This window comes from Prionailurus viverrinus, chromosome C2, assembly GCF_022837055.1.
Source record: "Prionailurus viverrinus isolate Anna chromosome C2, UM_Priviv_1.0, whole genome shotgun sequence".
NCBI classification, from domain to species: domain Eukaryota; kingdom Metazoa; phylum Chordata; class Mammalia; order Carnivora; family Felidae; genus Prionailurus; species Prionailurus viverrinus.
Window position 1 is genome coordinate 31,987,158 of NC_062569.1, and position 22,388 is coordinate 32,009,545.

General features: G+C 38.7%; 1 protein-coding gene and 1 pseudogene across 2 annotated transcripts in view; one reads left to right on the forward strand and one right to left on the reverse strand.

Annotated features, from left to right (window-relative positions):
• The window catches only part of PCCB (propionyl-CoA carboxylase subunit beta), a 98,571-nt gene that overhangs the window by 21,785 nt on the left and 54,398 nt on the right, over positions 1-22,388 (forward strand). For both annotated transcript variants that reach the window (XM_047874279.1, XM_047874278.1), the window contains one exon: positions 15,560-15,670. In XM_047874279.1, the coding sequence (XP_047730235.1) occupies positions 15,560-15,670 (111 nt within the window). The remainder of the gene's footprint in view (positions 1-15,559; positions 15,671-22,388) is intronic.
• LOC125174674 (barrier-to-autointegration factor-like) lies at positions 7,468-7,792 on the reverse strand (annotated as a pseudogene).

Consider the following 22,388-nt stretch of genomic DNA (forward strand, 5'->3'; position numbering starts at 1 on the left):
CCTGTATCCCTTGGATAAATTCCTAGCAGTGCTATTGCTGGGTCATAGGGTAGGTCTATTTTTAATTTTCTGAGGAACCCCCACACTGCTTTCCAGAGCGGCTGCACCAATTTGCATTCCCACCAACAGTGCAAGAGGGTTCCCGTTTCTCCACATCCTCTCCAGCATCTATAGTCTCCTGATTTGTTCATTTTGGCCACTCTGACTGGCGTGAGGTGATATCTGAGTGTGGTTTTGATTTGTATTTCCCTGATGAGGAGCGACGTTGAACATCTTGTCATGTGCCTGTTGGCCATCCGGATGTCTTCTTTAGAGAAGTGTCTATTCATGTTTTCTGCCCATTTCTTCACTGGGTTATTTGTTTTTCGGGTGTGGAGTTTGGTGAGCTCTTTATAGATTTTGGATACTAGCCCTTTGTCCGATATGTCATTTGCGAATATCTTTTCCCATTCCGTTGGTTGCCTTTTAGTTTTGTTGGTTGTTTCCTTTGCTGTGCAGAAGCTTTTTATCTTCATAAGGTCCCAGTAATTCACTTTTGCTTTTAATTCCCTTGCCTTTGGGGATGTGTCGAGTAAGAGATTGCTACGGCTGAGGTCAGAGAGGTCTTTTCCTGCTTTCTCCTCTAGGGTTTTGATGGTTTCCTGTCTCACATTCAGGTCCTTTATCCATTTTGAGTTTATTTTTGTGAATGGTGTGAGAAAGTGGTCTAGTTTCAACCTTCTGCATGTTGCTGTCCAGTTCTCCCAGCACCATTTGTTAAAGAGGCTGTCTTTTTTCCATTGGATGTTCTTTCCTGCTTTGTCAAAGATGAGTTGGCCATACGTTTGTGGGTCTAGTTCTGGGGTTTCTATTCTATTCCATTGGTCTGTGTGTCTGTTTTTGTGCCATGGTTTTCTTTTTTAATGTTACTTTGGCTTTCAGGGTCTTTTGTGGTTCCACACAAATTTTAGAATTGTTCGTTATAGCTCTGTGAAGAATCCTGGTGTTTTGATAGGGATTGCATTGAATGTGTACATTGCTTTGGGTAGTAGTGACATTTTAACAGTGTTTGTTTTTCCAATCTGTGAGCGTGGGATGTTTTTCCATTTCTTTGTGTCTTTAATTTCTTTCATAAGCTTTCTGTAGTTTTCACCATACAGATCTTTTACCTTTTTGGTTAGGTTTATTCCTAGGTGCAATTGTAAATGGGATTGATTCCTTGATTTCTCTTTCTGCTTCATTATTGGTGTATAGAAGTGCATCTGGTTTCTGTATGGTGATTTTATAGCCTGTGACTTTGCTGAATTTATGTATTTGTTTTAGCCGTTTTTTCTTGAAGTCTTTCAGGCTTTCCATGTAGAGTATCAAGTTGTCTGCGAAGGGTGGGAGTTTGACTTTTTTGACAATTAGGATGCCTTTTATTTCGTTTTGTTGTCTGATTGCTGAGGCTAGGACTTACTACACTGTGCTCAACAGTAGTGGTGAGAATGGACAACCCTTTTGTGTTCCTGACCTTAGAGGGAAAGCTCTCCATTTTTCCCCATTGAGTAGGATAGTAGCTGTGGACCTTACATATATGGCCTTTATGATCTTGAGGTATGTTCCTTCTATCCCTACTTTCTTGAGATTTTTTAATCAAGAAAAGCTGTTGTATTTTGTTGAATGTTTTTTCTGCATCTATTGAGAGGGTCATGTGGTTCTTATATTTTATTTTATTAATGTGATATACCATGTTGATTGATTTGTGGATATTGAATCACCCCTGCAGCCCAGGAATAAATCTCACTTGATCGTGGCAAATAATTCTTTTAATGTATTGTTTGATTCAGTTTGCTTTCTTGGGAATTTTTGCATCCATTTTCATCAGTGAGATTGGTGTGTAATTCTCCTTTTTAGTGGGGTCTTTGTCTGGTTTTGGAAACAAGTAGTGCTGGCCTCATAGAATGACTTTGGAAGTTTTCCTTTTATATTTTTTGGAACAAATTCTAAATAATAGGTATATCTAATAATAGGTATTGAGGAACATCTTCCTCAAATGTTTGGTAGAATTCCCAGGGAAGCCATCTGGCCCTGGACTTTTTTGTTGGGAGAATTTTATTTACTAGTTGAATTTCTTTACTGATTATGGGTCTGTTCAAATTTACTTCTTCCTATTTCAGTTTTGGTAGTTGATATGTTTCTCTTTCTCTGTCAGAGGAGTGCTTTTCATGCATGATTTTGATGCACTGCACTCCCCCCGACCTTCTCTTTTTCTCTCTGACCTCTCTCTGCAAAAAAATGGCTCTCTACCCTCTGTCGCTCTGTGGCTTTTCTCTCACCTCTCCACACCATGTACCTGCCAAGTTCTCTGGTTCCAATTATGCATATTGTTCCATTAATCCTCAGATCAATTTCTTAGGTGTTCAAAATGGTTTGATGCAAATAAAGCTGTGTTTCAGGGATGAGACAAGCTTAGGGTCCCCGTGATGTTCTGGCATTTTTAACTCCTCTCCACTCACTGAATGTTTTTTTTTATTCTGTGTCCTCATCTCTAAAGTGAGGTTCCTGTGGAAAAATATGGAGATATTTTAATTTAATTTAATTTTTAATTTTTTATTCAATTTATTTAAACTTGAAAAGCATCTTCCCAATCTGTTTCCCTGTCTTCCCCACCCCCATCTGTTCTCTGTATCTGTAAGCTTCTTAAATATATATATACATTTATTTTATTTAGTTTCCACATATATCTTATTCAGTATTTGTCTGTCTTTGTTTGACATTTCACTTAGCATAATGCCCTCGAGGTTCATCCATGTTGTTGCAAATGGCAAGATTTCCTATTTTATGGCAGAATAATATTCCATTGTACCTATGTACCACAATTTATCCATTTATCCATTGATGGACACTTAGGTTGTTTCCATATCTTGGCTATTGTAAACAATGCTGCAGTGAACTTAGGGGTGCAGATATCTTTTCAAATTAGTGTTTTGGTTTTCTTCAGATAGATACCCAGTAGTTGAATTACTGGATCTTAGGGTAGCTCTAGTCTTAATTTTTGAGGAACCTCCATAGTGTTTTCCATTGTGGTTGCACCAATTTACATTTCCACCAACAGTACACAAGAGTTCCTTTCTTACACACCCTCACCAACACTTGTTAATTCTTGTCTTTTTGATAATACCCATTCTAGTAGGAGTAAAGTGACCTCTCATTGTGGTTTTGCTTCGTGTTTCTATGATGATCGGTGAAGGTGAGCATCTTCTTTTGTACCTGTTGGCCATCTGTATGTCTTTTTTGGAAAAATGTCTTATCAGATCTTCCCATATATATATATATATATATTTTATTTTTATTTTATTTATTTTTTATTTTATTTATTTTATTTTTTTTGAGAGAGCGAGAGCAAGTGGGGCAGGGGCAGAGAGAGGGAGACAGAGGATCCAAAGCAGGCTCTACACTGACAACAGCAAGCCTGATGCGGGGCTCAAACTCATACACCATGAGATCATGACCTGAGCTGAAGTTGGACGCTCAACTGACTGAGCGACCTACTTGCCCCAGAGCTTCCCATATTTTAATTGATTTCCCATGTGTAATTTAATTCCCACGTTCTGTTGAGTTGGGTGAGTTCTTTATATATTTTGGATATTAGCCCCTTACCAGATATGATTTGCAGATCTCTTCTCCCATTCAGTAGATTGCCTTTTCATTTTGTTGAAGGTTTCCTTTGCTATGCAGAAGCCGTTTAGTTTGATTTAGTCCCACTTGTTTATTTTTGCTTTTGTTATTTTTACTTTTGGTGTCAGAGTAAAAAAACTATTGCTAAGACCTATGTCAAAGAGCTTATTACCTATGGTTTCTTCTGTGAGCTTTGGTTTCTGGTTTTATGTTCAAGTCTTCAATTCATTTTGAGTTGATCTTTGTGCATAGTGTAAGACAGTGGTCTAGTTTGAGTCTTTTGCATGTGGGTTTCCAATTTTTGCAACACTAATTACTTAAGAGGCTGTCCTTTCCCCATTATATACTCTTGGCTCCTCTCTCCTAAATTAATTGACCATATATGTGTGGTTTTATTTCTGGGTGCTCTCTTCTGTTGGTTTGTGTCTTATCTTTAATTCAGTCCTATACTGTTTAGATTATGATTGCTTTGTAATATAGCTTGAAATACCTCCAGGTTACTTCTTTCTCCAGATTGCTTTGCCTATTTTGGATCTTTTTTTTTTTTAAGGTTTTTTTTTATGATTTTATTTATTTATTTTGAGAGAAAGAGAGAGCGAGCATTAGTGGGGGACAGGCAGAGAGAGAATCCCAAGCGGGCTCCACTTTGTCAGCATGGAGTCTGATGTGGGGCTCAAACTCAGGAACCATGAGATCATGACCTGAGCCAAAGTCAGACACTTAACCAACTGAGCCACCCAGGTGCCCCTGTTTTGGATCTTTTATTCATTTTTTTAAATTTAATTTTTTATTTATTAAAATTTACATCCAAATTAGCAAATAGTGCAACAATGATTTCAGGAGTAGATTCCTTGGTGCCCCTTACCATTTAGCCCATCCCCCCTCCCACAACCCCTCCAGTAACCCTCTATTTGTTCTCCATATTTATGAGTCTCTTCTGTTTTTTACCCCTCCCTGTTTTTATATTATTTTTGTTTCCCTTCCCTTATGTTCATCTGTTTGGTCTCCTAAAGCCCTCATATGAGTGAAGTCATATGATATTTATCTTTCTCTGACTGACTAAATTCACTTAGCATAATACCCTTGAGTTCATCCACGTAGTTGCAGATGGCAAGATTTCATTCTTTTTGATTGCCGAGTAATACTCCATTTTGTGTGTGTGTGTGTGTGTGTGTGTGTGTGTGTGTGTGTGTGTATGTGTGTGTATATATATATACACACATACACACACACATATATATATATACTTCATTGTGTGTGTGTGTGTATATGTATATACATATATATATGTACATATATATATACATATATATACAGATATATATGTATATATACATACACACACACACACACACATATATATATATACTTCATTGTGTGTGTGTGTATATATATACACACACATATATATATATCTATATATATATCTATATATCTCACATCTTCTTTATCCATTCATCCATCGATGGACAGTTGGGCTCTTTCCATGCTTTGGCTATTGATAGTGCTGCTATAAACATTGGGGTGCATGTGTCCCTTTGAAACAGCACACATGTATCCCTTGGAAAATACCTAGCAGTGCAATTGCTGGGTTGTAGGGTAGTTCTATTTTTAGTTTTTTGAGGAACCTCCATAGTGTTTTCCAGAGTGGCTGCACTAGCTTGCATTCCTACCAACAATGCAAAAGAGGTCATCTTTCTCCACATCCTCGCCAACAACTGTTGTTGCCTGAGTTGTTAATGTTAGCCATTCTGACAGGTGTGAAGTGGTATCTCATTGTGGTTTTGATTTGTATTTCCCTGATGATGAGTGATGTTGAGCATTTTTTCATTTGTCGGTTGGCCATCTGGATGTCTTCCTTGGAGAAGTGTCTATCCATGTCTTTTGCCCATTTCTTCACTGGATTATCTGTTTTTTGGGTGTTGAGTTTGATAAGTTCTTTACAGATTTTGGATACTAACCCTTTATCTGATATGTCATTTGCAAATATCTTCTCCCATTGTGTCGATTACCTTTTAGGTTTGCTGGTTGCTTTCTTGGCTGTGCAGAAGGTTTTTATTTTGATGAGGTCCCAGTCATTCATTTTTGCTTTTGTTTCCCTTGCCTCCAGAGACGTGTTGAGTAAGAAGTTGCTGCGGCCAAGGTCAAAGAGGTTTTTGCCTGCTTTCTCCTCTAGGATTTTGATGGCTTCCTGTCTTACATTTAGGTCTTTCATCCATTTTGAGTTTAGTTTTGTGTATGGTGTAAGAAAGTGGTCCAGGTTCATTCTTCTGCATGTCGCTGTCCAGTTTTCCCAGCACCACTTGCTGAAGAGACTGTCTTTATTCCATTGGATATTCTTTCCTGCTTTGTCAAAGATTAGTTGGCCATACGTTTGTGGGTCCATTTCTGGGTTCTCTATTCTGTTCCATTGATCTGAGTGTCTGTTCTTGTGTCAGTTCCATACTGTCTTGATAGTTACAGCTTTGTAATATAGCTTGAAGTCTGGGATTGTGGTGCCTCCTGCTTTGGTTTTCTTTTTCAAGATTGCTTTGGCTATTCGGGGTCTTTTCTGGTTCCATACAAATTTTAGGATTATTTGTTCTAGTTCTGTGGAGAATGCTGGTTTAATTTTGATAGGGATTGCATTGAATGTGTAGATTGCTTTGGGTAGTATCGACATTTTAACAATATTTGTTCTTCCTATCCAGGAGCATGGAATATTTTTCCATTTTTTGGTGTCGTCTTCAATTTTTTCATAAGCTTCCTATAGTTTTCAGTGTGTAGATTTTTCACCTCTTTGGTTAGATTTATTCCTAGGTATTTTATGGGTTTTGGTGCCCTATTTTGGATCTTTTAAAGTTTCATAGAAATTTTAGGATTATTTGTTTTTGTTTCTAAAAAAAGTGCCATTGGAATTTTGATAACGGATTGCACTGAATGTACATATTGCTTTTGGGTAGTATGGACAATTTGTTCTTTCCATCTATAACTATAGAATATCTTTCCATTTGTGTTTTCATCAGTTTCTTCTATTAATGTTTTGAGGCTTCAGTATATAGGTCCTTGGTTAAATTTATTCTTGGGTATTTTATTATTTTTTTAATGTTTACTTTTGAGAGAGAGAGAGAGCATGCACACATGAGTAAGAGAGGGGCAGAGAGAAAGGGAGACACAGAATACAAAGCAGGCTCAGGCTCTGAGCTTTTAGCACAGAGTCCAACATGGGGCTTGAACTCAGGAGCCACGAGATCATGACCTGAACTGAAGTCAGGTGTTCAACCGACTGAGCCACTCAGGTGCCCAGGTATTTTATTTTTTATTGATGTAATTGTAAATGGGATTATTGTTATTTTTTCTAATACTTATTAATGTGTAGAGATGCAGCATATTTTTGTGTCCTGCAACTTTACTGAATGTATTCTAATAGTGTTTTTTGGTAGAACCTTTCAGTTTTAGGATTTATTTATTTATTTTTTTGAAGGCCACTGATTTTATTGATTTAAAAAACTTTATAAGGACAGTGACTGTTCTGCTAAGAAAGGAGCCAAAGAACATAAAACAGACCAGAGATGGAGGTGGGAGTGGGAGGTCTGGGAGGGGCCAGGAATCCACTGGAAGAGGCTGAGAATTGTTGACATGAAACTGGCAGGGGAAGGAAAAGGGAGACTCATTCAAGAGGGAGAATTTCCGGAGGGGGAGAGAACTTCCAAAAGATTTTGAAGTACAGCAGAGGTTGAGTACAACAGAAATCTCTTCCTTTGTACAGGACAGGGGAGGAGTCCCTACATGGCTGCAAACTCTGAGACTCAATGCTGGGCCTTGGGGCTGGGGGCTCCCCAGAGAGCCTCACAATAAGGCGTCACACCACTCTTGAAGGCACCTAAGCAGTCCTGGGACTGTCTGGCCTTGGCACTGCATGTGTCCTTTAGCCATTCCTGGAAGAGATCTTCATCTTTCTTTAGCACGAGAAACTGGCCAAGGACCACATAGGCCTTGTCAAAGCCCCTTTTCTCCAGCTTCTTGCCCAAGACTTCACCAGTCTCTGCTGGCTCCCCACTGGCTTTTCCCCCATGGGCTCTGTCACAAAGTCTCCGTGCTTTTGGGAGGTTGTCATCTTGATCAGCTTAATAGGCAACTTCAGCTTCTGTAATGGCTCCTTCTACCACTCGGCTGCTCCCACTGATACCTTGACCCACTAGAGGGTTCAGTGTTTATATCTATATCTATATATCTATATCTATATAAAATATGTCATCTGCAAATAGTTTTATTTCCAATTAGGATGGTGTGTGTGTGTGTGTGTGTGTGTGTGTGTGTGTGTGTGTGTATGTGTGTATAACTACTTGCTCTGGTTAGGACTTTAGTACTATGTTGCATAAAAATGGTGAGAATGGGCATCTTTCTTGTTGCTGCTCTAAGAGGAATTGATTTTATCTTTTCATCATTCAGTATGATGTTAGCTGTTGGCTTGTTATACGTGGCCTTTATTATGTTGAGGTATGTTCTCTGTATACCTGTTTTGTTGAGAGATTTTATCTTAAATGGATGTTGAATTTTATCAAATGTCAGAATTTTTCTGCCTCTGTTCCGATGATCATGATTTTTATTCTTCATTTTGTTAATGTGGTATATGCTGGTGACTGACTGTAGATGTTAAACCAAGCTTGCATCCCTTGAATAAATCCCACTTGATCATGGTATATATTTTTAATGTATTGTTGAATCAGGTTTGCTAATATTTTGAGTGTTTTTGCATCTGTGTTTATCAAGAGTATTGGTCTGTAATTCTTTTTTTCTGTCATCTTTGGTTTTGCTATCAGGGTAATTCTGATCTTGTAAAATGAGTCTGGAAGAATTCCCCTCTCTTCTGTTTTTTTGGGGGAGTTTGAGAAGGATTAGTAAACGTGTAAAAGCTCTCCTCCAGGGGACAGTGGTAAACTGGAGCCTGTTAGAGGTTGAGTGCAAAGATACTGCCTGCCCTTTGAGGTCTCTGGAAAGGATTACAGTTGGCCCCAAGATACATCCCTAATTAAAAAAAAAGTCTGCCCTCAGACTGCAATCATGATGATGAACTAACAGTCCTTCACAGACAGTTCCTGGGCCTGTTGCTCCTTGTAGTGCATTGTAGGTTATGGCTACTTAAGAGCTTTTTCTCCTTGGTCACAGTCCTGCAGATCCTAGGAGTCTAAGTCCTACTGGCCATCAGAGTCAGGTGATGTAGAGGTGTCCCCTAGAAACAGTCGCAGAAATTAGGATCCTCAATGGTGTGAGCTCCTTTCTGGGTCACACCAATTATTACAGTCCCATGAGACCAGGAATGTAAGGTCCTCTGGCCTCCAGAACCAAGTAAGCAAGAGCGGTCCCCTAGATGGCCCCTGCAAAAATTGGGGCACCAGGTGTATTCAAGAGCTGCCTTCTGGGAGACGCTGGTGTTCTGGAGCATGGCAAAGAGACCACAAGGATGGTGTCCCCTCAGCCTCCATTCCTGTTGAGTGTTCAGGCAGGCTCCTAGATGTGTGTGTGTGTGTGTGTGTGTGTGTGTGTGTGTGTGTGTGTGTGTGTGTGTACGTTTGCCTCTCAGGCTGATGCTTTTATATAAGCATGTGAGCCACCTTCACTGTAAGTCTGGGTGCAATTTGCTGCCTTTGAGTTGTGCTTTGGGGTGAGTTTGAGGGTGTGAGCCGCCCTTTAAAAATGGTTTTCCAGATAGCTTCAGTCTTGTGGGTTTCAGGACATGAGCCCTCGTAAGTTAAAAGTTAGGTGTTTTGGGGGCTTATCTCTCAGGTGTTTATCCTAAAAGTTTGGGATTCTCAATTTGGGGTTCTAACTCTTTGCTCCTGAGGGAGAATGTCCAGGTTTTGAGTTCCTTCCTAGGTTGTGGGACACTGTGCCAGAGGTGGGGTGGAGTTTATGGTGATAGTGTGCCTCAGTCTCTCATATCTGCCTATGTGTAGTTTTCTTCTGTGTAGTTGTCACTCATTTAGCCTTTATGTGTGTGTGTGTGTGTGTGTTTTTTTCCTTAGAGGAAATTGTTCCATATGTAGCTGTAGACTCACTGTGGTGTTGGGAGGGGGTGAGTTGAGGATTTTTCTATATTACCATCAAAAACTAGATTTTTATTTTACTTGCATTTATTTTTTAAAAACTAGATTTAAATCTAATCTATATTAGTAGAGGAACTTAATCCATTTACATTTAATATGATTACCAATAAAGGTTTATTTCTGCTATTTACCTATTCTCTGTGTTACGTTCTTTTGTTCCTCAGTTCCTCTATTAATCTTTAGTGTCATTTTTTTAAGTGTTCCGTTTGGATTCACTTCTTTCATTTTCATCATTCTTCCCCTAGTAATTACCTAGGGAATTACAATTACCACCTTAAATTTACAGCAATTTTGTTTGAATAATACTAGTTTAGCTTCAATAGTGTGTGAAAGTTCTGCTTTTATACATCTCTATTCCTTCTCCATGTTGTTACCATAAGTTATATTTTTATTTGTTGTGTACCCAAACAGATTTATATTTGTTTTGTGCATTTGCTTTTTAAATACCTTAGGAAGAAGGAAGATGTTACAAATCAAACCAAAGTACCAAAATAACACTGCCTTTTATGTTTACTTAGGAAATTACATTTACTAGTGTTTATTTTTTCTCATGATGTCAGGGTATTTACTGTGGTCCTTTCATTTCAGGCTGAAGGACCTGTAGCATTTCTTGTATGTCTACTGTAAACAACCTTCAGCTTTTGTCTGGAAATGTCTTAATTTTTCCTTTATTCTTAAAGGATAGTTTTGCTGGATATATTTGACAGTTTTCTTTTTCCTTTTGAGACTATAATATCCCACTGGAGTTTATGATTTTTTTTTTTAAGTTTATTTATTTTTGAGAGAGAGCGAGTGAGCACAAGTAGGGAAGGGGCAGAGAGAGAGAAGGGAGAGAGAGAATCCCAAGCAGGCTCTGCACTGTCAGCATAGAGCCCAATGAGGGGCTTGAACTCATGAACTGTGAGATCATGACCTGAGCCTAAATCAAAGTTGTATGCTTAGTGACTGAGCCACTGAGACACCCCTGGACTCTGATTTCTGGTGAGAAGTCAACTGTTAATTTTATTGAGGATTTCTTGTATGTGACAAGTTGCTTCCTCTAGTTGCCCTCAAATTCCTCTCCTTGTGTTTAGGTTTCAGCAGTTTGAATGTAATGTGAGTTTGGTGTGGATCTGAGTTCATCCTATCTGCATGGAAATTCAGAGATTTTTGGATGTGTATATTCACATCTTTCATCAAATCTGGGAAGTTTTCAGCCATTATTTCTTGAAATCTTTTGCTTCTTCCTCTGAGATAACTGTAATGTGTATGTTGGTACATGTCATGCATCCTTACAGATTCCTTAGGCTGTTCACTATTCTTCATTGTTTGCCTAGCTGCTCCTTAGACTGAATAGTTTCAGTGTCTTCAAGTTCTCTGAATTTTTCTTTTGCTTGTTGAAGTCTGCTTTTGAACCCTTCTAGTAAGCTTTTAATTTCAGGTCTTGTCCTTTTCAGCTTCAGAATTACTGTTTGGTTTCTTTTTATTTCTGTCTCTTTACTGGCATACTCATTTTGTCATTGTTTTGCTGATTTCCCTTTTTTCCCCCCCTCATGATTTCCTTTAGCACATTGACCATTTAAGACCATTGCTGTAACATCTTTGACAGTTCCAATGTTTTAGCTTCCTCAGCAATGTTTTTTTTTGTTTGTTTTTGTTTTTGTTTTTTTTTCCTGTGAATGGCCCATAGTAGCCTGTTTATGTGTTTGGTAATTTCTTTGTTGAGTACTGGAAATTATGTGTATTTCTGGTAATGTTGGAAATCTAATTCACTCATTAGAGACTATAGAGTTTTGCTTCTTGGGGGCTGAATCTATCCATTTGTGACTTTCTGAGCTGTTTTTGCAAAATATGTTACATGTTTAGTGTGGTCACTGAAGATTCTGGCAGCCCGTCAGTGAGCTGACAAAGATTTCCTGAAAAGTCTGGCTCCCAGAAGAGAAACTGTCTCTTTAAATCCCATCTCAGCCAGAGAACTACTTGAATCTGTCAGGGTTCAAACAGTTGCCAGCCTCTCTGTTGGTCCCATATTGATCAAAAACCATGATCAGTAATCAGTACACATAACTCTGAGTTTTGGAGGACAGGGTTCTTATTGCTTACTCTGACACCAGCTAGCTGCAGTAGGAACATAGGCTGCCAATCCCCTGGCAAGGGGTTGCAGGGATGGGGGAGGGATGGTTCCACTACACTCTAGGGTTCCAAAATAGTTGATTCAGACAGTTCCTGCTAGCTCAATAGTGGGTTAGAGGCATAGATTCTTAGAACTTCTTGTTCTAGCACCTTCTATGATGTCACTCCAGTTCTTCCATGTTACGCACATATTTTTAGTATACCTTTCTAATTCCTCTGACTTAAAAAAAACAAAACAAAATTATGTTGAGTTAATGGGTGTTTGCTCTAAGGGTTACAATATGTATCTTAATTGATCACAGTCTACTTCAAATGAAAACTGACTTAATTCTGGTAAAATCTAGGATCTTTGATCTGATATAGCTCCATTTTACCCCCCTTTGTTTTCTTATTAACACTTTGCTGCTAGGTTTTATTATAAGTTATTTAAAATTATGGCTTTATATAATCTTTTAAAGTATCAAGACAGAGCTATATTTATACAGTATTATATATTTAATCACATGATGTTACTTCTTGTGGATTTTAATTACCATCTGGTATTATTTTCTTTTACCCTGAAGGACATTGAGCTGGTTTGGGCAGTGGTAGCAGCCTGAGTTAAGAATGCTACTGCTCTTGGGGCGCCTGGGTGGCGCAGTCGGTTAAGCGTCCGACTTCAGCCAGGTCACGATCTCGCGGTCCGTGAGTTCGAGCCCCGCGTCGGGCTCTGGGCTGATGGCTCAGAGCCTGGAGCCTGTTTCCGATTCTGTGTCTCCCTCTCTCTCTGCCCCTCCCCCGTTCATGCTCTGTCTCTCTCTGTCTCAAAAATAAATAAACGTTAAAAAAAAAAAAAAAATTAAAAAAAAAAAAAGAATGCTACTGCTCTTAGCTCAAGTTTAGCAGGGTTTTTTTTACTTTAAATCAATAAACACTTCTCAAGTTGTTAATATTTGGTTGGGTTCCTAAGCCTTCAAATGTTTGTTTTTGATAATTCTTACCAGTTTTATAGTTGTTGTTTTGGAGGAGAGTTTTCTAAACTATTCACTCTGCCATAGCTGGAAGTTCACCTGTGTACCTTGATATTTTTTGCATAGTATAGACAACTTTTTCAACTTTTTTTATTGTTGTAAAATACACTTGAAATTTACCAATTTAACCATTATTAAGTGTACATTCAGTGGTAGTAAATACATCCATAATGTTGTGCAACTATCACCAGTATTCATCTGGGTAACTCTTTGCATCTTGCAAAACTGGAACTCTAGGAGTGCCTGGCTGGCTCAGTTGGAACAACATGTGATTCTTGATCCTTGGGGTTGTGAGTTCGAGCCCCACATTGGGAATAGAGATTACAAAAACAAACAAACAAAACCAAACTGGAACTCTATACCCTTTAAGCAGTTTCCCCTATTATTCCCTCCCCCAGGTCCCTGGTAATCAGTCTTCCACTTTGTCAGTATGATTTTGACTAAGTACCTTATATAAGTGAAATAATATTGTATTTATTTGTGTCTTTGTGAATGGCTTATTTCATTTAGTATAATGTCCTCAATGTTTATCCATGTTGTAGCAAGTTTTTTCTTTTTAAGGCTAAATAATACTCCGTTGTATGTACATATCACATTTTGTTTATTCATTCATCCATTGATGGGCAGTGGGTTGCTTCTGTGTTTCAGTTATTGTGAGTAATGCTGCTATGAATATAGGTGTACAAATATCTCTTTGAGGGGCGCCTGGGTGACTCAGTCAGTTAAGCATCTCTCTCCCTTCCGGTGACGATCTCCATGCTGGGTGTGGAGCTTGTTTGAGATTCTCATTCTCTCTCTCTCTCTCTCTCTCTCTCTCTCTCTCTCTCCCTCTCACTCTCCCCTGCTCATGCACATATCTCTCTCTCAAAATAAAATTTGCTTCTTACAATGGTTCAAGTGATGGAATAAATTCTAAAAACAAAACAAAAAAAAAAACACAACACAAATATGCCTTTGAGACCCTCGTTTCCATTCTTTTTGGTATATTGCTATAAGTGGAATTTCTGGATCACATGGTAATTTTTAAATTTTTGAGGAACCTCTGTGCTGTTTTCCATGGTGGCTGTACCATTTTACATTCCCACCAGCAGTTTGCAAAGGTTCCAATTTCTCCAAATCCTTGCCAACATTACTTGTTTTCTGTTTGATAGTAGCTACCCCAGTGTTTCTGTTGTGGTACCTACAACACAACCTTCTGAAAAAATTTTTCTTTTTAATGTTTATTTTTGAGAGAGTGCATGTGAGTGAGTGGGTGGGGCAGGGGCAAAGAGAGGGAGAGACACAGAATCTGAAGCAGGCTCCAGGCTCCAAACTACAGCACAGAGCTCGATGCGGTGCTCGAACCCACGAACCGTGAGATCATGACCTGAGCCAAAGTTGGACACTTAACTGCCTGAACCACCCAGGTGCCCCTGTGATACCTCATTCTAGTTATGATTTGTATTTCCCTAATGATTAGGGATGTTGAGCTGGAATGACAGGGGCTTGCAGCAATGAGGTAGGGAGGTAGAACCACAATGGCCACCGTCCTTTCTAACTACATTTGTGTAATCAGAATCTCAGCAGTGGGCAATCCGTGATATTTGGAGGATAGAGTGCTTTTTGTCTACCTGGGCTCTTTTTGAAAGCTTTGTATAAGCTGCTCCAGGAATATGTTTACTGCTGCCGGCCTTGTGGCTAAGGGGGCAGAGGATGAGTAGCTGCTGTTGTGTTAAGAGCTAAAATTGACCGAAATTAACTGCAGTTTATTCCCCAAAGTTTCCTCTGGGAGTTGGAAGCCTTCTATAGACTCCAGAGTTTCAAAAAGTTTTTTCACATAGATTATGTCAGTCCAGGTGTTTAGGTGAAGACAGATTCCTGGTGCTTTCTGCTCTGCCATCTTCCCATAATTCTCTCTATTAGATGGCTTTTTGTGCTATTCTCAGCTATGTCCTATGATTTATAAAAATTGGGTTCAGAGCCTAGACATGGCTAAAAGTGGACATGCTTCTCTTATGCTGATGGAGCCGAGGGGAAGGAAAACAGTTGGGAGTTGGGCAAGGAGTCATTGGAGTATCATCTTGCTTGGGTCTTTCAGTCCCATTCCTTTCTTTCCCAGAGGTGGCCTGAGGCTTGGCCCTTTACATACCTTTTCCCCCATTGAAACTTTCTGGCTTCAGCTGCCTCCCTTTCCCCATATACCCTGTCTAGAGGTGGGCAGACATTGAAGACAGAGAGTAAAGTTGCACCTGCTTCTTAACCTTGCCTTGTAACTGCTGGGTACCCTTTGTGGTTGGTGTGAAGGGACTCCAACTAGAGATCATGGCTCCAGGGTAAGTGTTGGCTCTGTACATCCTGCCTAAGGCTTTCATTCATTTTTTCAGTCAGCTTTGTGAAGGTAGGGGTGCTGGGCTTGAGGTGTGTTTGGGGCTGGGGTGAAATTGATGGGAGTCACTCCGAGCTCATGTCCTGATGGAGCTTTTGGGAAACTACTGTCAGGGAGGGGAGAGAGGGTATTTGCCCCAGAAATTAATATGCCAATAATCCCACCTGTTATGTGGAGAAATTGCACATATATAATTCTGAAAGAAACTGTACTGATTAGGTCTCTTGCTTCCATGATAGAATTTCTGTGACTAAAAGCCAAATTAATTTTATTATTGCCTTTATTTTTCTGCAGTTAGTGCAATGAACACCTCTGTAACAAGATGCCTTGTCTTTCTCTTTTGGCAGAGGAACGTCATGGCATCTGGAGTCATCCCTCAGATTTCTCTCATCATGGGCCCATGTGCTGGTGGGGCCGTGTATTCCCCAGCTCTAACAGACTTTACGTTCATGGTAAAGGTAAGAAGGAAGGGCCTGTTTTTCCTGCCCTTTGAGAGTTGTTCAGTAACTCACCTGCAGTAAAAAGAATCCCTGACCTAGATCTGGGTTATCTGCATTGTCATTGGCTTTCAGCATAGTAATGATAAGATGTTAGTGGAGAGAAGGTTTTGGCATGAAATCTGTAGCTTATGGGGCTTCTGTGGCAGAATGTGTTTGTGTACTTCATTGGTGGGTGATTTTACTTGTTGATTTGAAATGCAAATGATTTCCAAGGAATCAAAGGATCCTATCTGCCCAGACAGATGATTGTTTACTGAATCCTTTTAAGAAGTTTCTCACGGTAGGCTTTCCTGTAATCTATTGGGAAGTTGTTTCTTATGTCCTACCTTTATTTTTTCAGCTTTTTGCCATTTCATTACATACTGTTTATAATGGTAATGGTAAATCTGATTTCTAACTTCATTTTGAGAGGTGCGTATCTTTAGTACATAATTTTTATGGAATGATATTTTTAATTTTATTTTACTTATTTTTTTGAAAAAAATTTTTAAATTTTATTTTCTTAAAATTACATCCAAATTAGTTAGCATATAGTGCAACAATGATTTAGGAGTAGATTCCTTAATGCCCCTTACCCATTTAGCCCATCCCCCCTCCCACAACCCCTCCGGTAACCCTCTGTTTGTTCTCCATATTTATAAGTCTATTCTGTTTTGTCCCCCTCCCTGTTTTTATATTACTTTTGTTTCCCTTCCATTATATTCATCTGTTTTGTCTCTTAAAGTCCTCATATGAGTAAAGTCATATGATATTTGTCTTTCTCTGATGGACTAATTTCACTTAGCATAATGCCCTCGAGTTCCATCCACATAGTTGAAAATGGCAAGATTTCATTCTTTTTGATTGCCGAGTAATAATCCATTGTGTGTGTGTGTGTGTGTGTGTGTGTGTGTGTGTGTGTGTGTATATACATGTATATAAATATGTGGTGTGTGTGTATGTATGTGTATATATATATATATATATACACACACACACACACACACACACACACATATATATATATATACACACACACACACACGCACCACATCTTCTTTATCCATTCATCCTTCAATGGACATATGAGCTCTTTCCATGCTTTGGCTATTGTTGATACTGTTGCTATAAACATGGGGGTGCTTGTGTCCCTTTGAAACAGCACACATGTATCCCTTGGAAAATACCTAGTAGTGTAATTGCTGGGTTGTAGGGTAGTTCTATTTTTAGTTTTTTGAGGAACCTCCATACCATTTTCCAGAGTGGCTGCACTAGCTTGCATTCCCACCAACAATGCAAAAGAGATCTCTTTCTCCTCATCCTCATCAACATCTGTTGTTGCCTGAGTTGTTAATGTTAGCCATTATGTCAGGTGTGAGGTGGTATCTCATTGTGATTTTGATTTGTATTTCCCTGATGATGAGTGATGTTGAACATTTTTTCATATGTCGGCCATCTGAATGTCTTCCTTGGAGAAGTGTCTAGTCATGTCTTTTGCCCATTTCTTCACTAGATTATCTGTTTTTTGGGTGTTGAGTTTGATAAGTTCTTTATAGATTTTGGATACTAACCCTTTATCTGATATGTCATTTGCAAATATCTTCTCCCATTGTGTCGATTACCTTTTAGGTTTGCTGGTTGCTTTCTTGGCTGTGCAGAAGGTTTTTATTTTGATGAGGTCCCAGTCATTCATTTTTGCTTTTGTTTCCCTTGCCTCCAGAGACGTGTTGAGTAAGAAGTTGCTGCGGCCAAGGTCAAAGAGGTTTTTGCCTGCTTTCTCCTCTAGGATTTTGATGGCTTCCTGTCTTACATTTAGGTCTTTCATCCATTTTGAGTTTAGTTTTGTGTATGGTGTAAGAAAGTGGTCCAGGTTCATTCTTCTGCATGTCGCTGTCCAGTTTTCCCAGCACCACTTGCTGAAGAGACTGTCTTTATTCCATTGGATATTCTTTCCTGCTTTGTCAAAGATTAGTTGGCCATACGTTTGTGGGTCCATTTCTGGGTTCTCTATTCTGTTCCATTGATCTGAGTGTCTGTTCTTGTGTCAGTTCCATACTGTCTTGATAGTTACAGCTTTGTAATATAGCTTGAAGTCTGGGATTGTGGTGCCTCCTGCTTTGGTTTTCTTTTTCAAGATTGCTTTGGCTATTCGGGGTCTTTTCTGGTTCCATACAAATTTTAGGATTATTTGTTCTAGTTCTGTGGAGAATGCTGGTTTAATTTTGATAGGGATTGCATTGAATGTGTAGATTGCTTTGGGTAGTATCGACATTTTAACAATATTTGTTCTTCCTATCCAGGAGCATGGAATATTTTTCCATTTTTTGGTGTCGTCTTCAATTTTTTCATAAGCTTCCTATAGTTTTCAGTGTGTAGATTTTTCACCTCTTTGGTTAGATTTATTCCTAGGTATTTTATGGGTTTTGGTGCAATTGTAAATGGGATTGATTCCTTGATTTCTCTTTCTGTTGTTTCATTGTTGGTGAATAGGAATGAAACCGATTTCTGTGCATTGATTTTATATCCTGCAATTTTGCTGAATTCATGAATCAGTTCTAGCAGTTGTTTGGTGGAATCTTTAGGGTTTTCCATATACAGTATTGTGTCAAATGGGAAGAGTGAAAGTTTGACCTCCTCCTGGCTGATTTGGATGCCTTTTATTTCTTTGTGTTGTCTGATTGCAGAGGCTAAGACTTCCAATACTATGTTGAATAACAGTGGCGAGAGTAGACATCCCTGTCTTGTTCCTGACCTTAGGGGGAAAGCTCTCAGTTTTTCCTCATTGTGGATGATTTAATGTTGGGTCGTTCATATATAGCTTTTATGATCTTGAGGTATGATCCTTCTATCCCTACTTTCTTGTGGGTTTTGATCAAGAAAGGATGCTGTATTTTGTCAAATGCTTTCTCTGCATCTATTGAGAGGGTCATATGGTTCTTGTCCTTTTTTAATTGATGTGATGAATCATGTTAATTGTTTTGCAGATATTGAACCAGCCCTTCATTCCAGGTATAAATCCCACTTGGTCCTGGTGAATAATTTTTTTAATGTATTGTTGGAGCCATTTGGCTAATATCTTGTTGAGGATTTTTGCATCTGTGTTCATCAGGGAAATTGGTCTATAGTTCTTTTTAGTGGGGTCTCTGTCTGGTTTTGGAATCAAGGTAATGATGGCTTCATAGAAAGAATTTGGAAGTTTTCCTTCCATTTCTATTTTTTGGAACAGCTTCCTAAGAATAGATGTTAACTCTTCTTTAAATGTTTCGTAGAATTCCCCTGGAAAGCCATCGGGCCTGGACTCTTGTTTTTGGGGAGATTTTTGATTTCTAATTCAATTTCTTTACTGGTTATGGGTCTGTTCAAGTTTTCTATTTATTCCTGTTTCACTTTTGGTAGTGTATATGTTTCTAGGAATTTGTACATTTCTTCCAGATTGCCCATTTTATTGGCATATAGTTGCTCATAGTATTCACAATAGTATTGTTTGCATATCTGCTCTGTTGGTTGTGATCTCTCCTCTTTCACTCTTGATTTTATTTATTTGGGTCCTTTCCTTTTTCTTTTTGACCAAACTGGCTAGTGGTTTATCAAGATATTTCTAATTTTAAATCAGGCCTACTTGCATTTATACAAGAACTTGCATTATACTTGAACTTGATAACATTTTTAAAAAATTAGTTTTTCTTTATAAAATACATTTAACAGTAATGAGCAAATAAATTCCAAGACTGATTGGGAGTAGGATGGGGAGAAAAGCTAGTCTTCTAGTATGAGGAGAACAATGTAAATGAGGGAATGTAAATAAGGAACACTTTTTTTCTCAAGGGTAGTTTGGCAGTAGGAATTGACAAGTTTTGAAACTTTGATCCAGATATTCTGTTTTTCGTGATGGATTGAAAGCAATCTGTATGTTCAACAGAGGTGGTTTTAACAATGAAGATGACCACTTCTCTTCCTGAACAAAGCAGAATTCCCTATACTTTGCCCACTCAGTCAATATATACAATACCTATCTGAGCTAACCCAGCCTTCTGCTCCCTGCCAGGAACAGAGGTGTCAATTCTTTTGGGTAAGGACATTCTCTCCCGCTCTCCCTACATTCATGCGCATTGTGTAATAAGACTCCTCACACTTTTTCAGTAGCCAGACTTCTGTTTGTTCTCTTTCATCTACTGTTTTCAGCCTCTCCCTTTGTACTGGATCCTCCCATCAGAACTAACCCATGTTCAGGTATTTCTTATCTCAAAAACTAACACAAAAGTCCTCCCCTAGTCTGTATCTCCCTGTGGCTATTGCCCTATTCCTGTCTTCCCACTCTCCTTAACACATTCCAATTTGGCTCTGTCCCCTCACTCCACTAAACCTGTTTTTTTAAAGGTCATCAGTGATTTCTGTGTCACTGTAAGTGATCTTTAGCATGCATTTCCCTCCATGTGTTAGCAACATTCTTTCCCTTTGCTTCTACTCTGTTGTCTCTGGCCTCTCCTCTCCCCTCTCTGGCTGTCTTGGTGTCCCTTGTCATCTCATGCTATTCCATTCACTGTATATGCTGGGTTTCATTCTACATGGCTTTCTCCCTCTTTCTTTGTGGTTATTTTCCAGCTTTATTGAGAGATGATTAACGTATAACATTGTATAAGTTTAAGGTGTATGATGTGTTGATTTGATAAACTTATATTTTGCAAAAATAATTACCATTGTAGTGTTACTTAGCTAACACCTCCATCACCTCAAATAATTACCATTTCTTTTCTATGGTGAGAACATTTAAGATCTACTCTCCTAGCAATTATCAAGTGTATAATACAGTATTAACAGTAAGAGTCACTCTGCGCGTATGTGACATCTCCAGAACGTACTCATCTTATAACTGCAAGTTTATACCTTTCACCAGCACCTCCCTCCCCATTCCCCCAGTCACCAGCTGCTGGTAACTACCATTCTACTCTGTTTCTAGGAATCCAGATTTTTTGCTTCTTTTTAAAGAATATTTGTTTGTTTATTTATTTATTTAGAGATAGAGCACTCAGGTGAGCGAGCAGGGGAGGGGCAGAGAGAGGAAAAAGAGAGAGATTCCCAAGCAGGCTCTTTGCTGTCAGTGCCGAGTCCAGTGTGGGATCTCACAAACCGTGAGATCATGACCTGAGCCAAAATCAAGAGGCAGACATTTAACCAACTGAGTCACCCAGGCACCCCTAGGAGTTCAGCTTTTTAGATTCCACACATAGGTGAGATCATACATTGTCTCTTTCTGGTTTTATTTCATTTAGCATATGCATTTATACATGGCTAATAATAATAAGCCATGAGTGAAATGCTCTCAAGGTCCATCCATGTCACAGATTGGCAGGATTTCCTTTTTTCTCATGGCTGAATAATGTGCGTTTCTTATTTTCTTCATTTATCTGTTTTTGGACACTTAGGTTGTTTCTGTATCTTAGCTATTGTAGTAATGCTACAGTGAACATTGGAGTGCAAATAATATCTCTTTGAGGTGCTTATTTCATTTCCTTTTTTAAAAAAATTTTAATTCCAGGGGTACCTGGGTGGGTCAGTTGGTTAAGCATCCAACTCTTGATTTCTGTTCAGCTCATTGTCTGATCATCATGGGATTGAGTTCCATGTTGGGCTCTGCACTGGGTGTGGAGCCTGCTTGGGATTCTCCTACCCACCCCTTCCCCCCACCCCATGACCCTACCCCAGGCACACACGCTCTCTCTTTCAAAATAATAAAATAAAATTTTAATTCCATTGTAGTCAACATACAGTGTTATCTTAGTTTTGAGTATACAATACAGTGATTCAGTAATTCCTTATATTACTCATTGTTCATCATGATGAGTGTACTATTAATTCCCTTCACCTATTTCACCTATCCCCCCCACCCACCTTCCTCTGGTAACCATCTGTTCTTTATAGTTAAGAGTCTGTGTTTTGGTTTGTCTTTTTTTTTCTTTGTTCGTTTTGTTTCTTAAATTCCACCTGTGAGTAAAATCATATGGTGTTTGTCTTTCTCTGACTGATTTATTTCTCTTAGCATTGTACTCTCTAGCTCTTGCAAATAGTGAGATTTCATTCTTTTTGATGGCTGAATAATATTTCATAATATATATATACATATATACATATACACACATACATATATATACACACACATACACACAGATGAACGCACGCATGCACACACACACACTGCATCTTCTTTATCCATTCATCAATCAGTGGACATTTGGGTTGCTTCAACAATTTGGCTATTGTAAATTATACTGCAATAAACACAGGGGTTATGTATCCCTTTGAATTAGTGTTTTCATATTCTTTGGTAGTATGATTACTGGATCATGGGGTAGTTTTTTGAAAAAATTTTTGAGGAACCTCTATACTGTTTTCCACAGTGGCTGCACCAGTTTGCATTCCCACCAACAATGCACGAGGGTTTCTTTTTCTCTACATCCTTTAATGTAGGGTCTCATTGTAGTAATTTTGATTTGCATTCCCCTGATGATGAGTGATGTTGAGCATCTTTTCATGTGTCTGTTGGTCCTCTGGATGTAGTCTTTGGAGAACTATCTGTTCATGTCTCCTGCCCATCTTTTGATTGTATTGTTCTTAGGGTGTTCAGTTTTATCAGTTCTTTAGTAACCCTTTATCAGATATGTTGTTTGCAAATATCTTTTTCCATTTTGTAGGTTGTCTT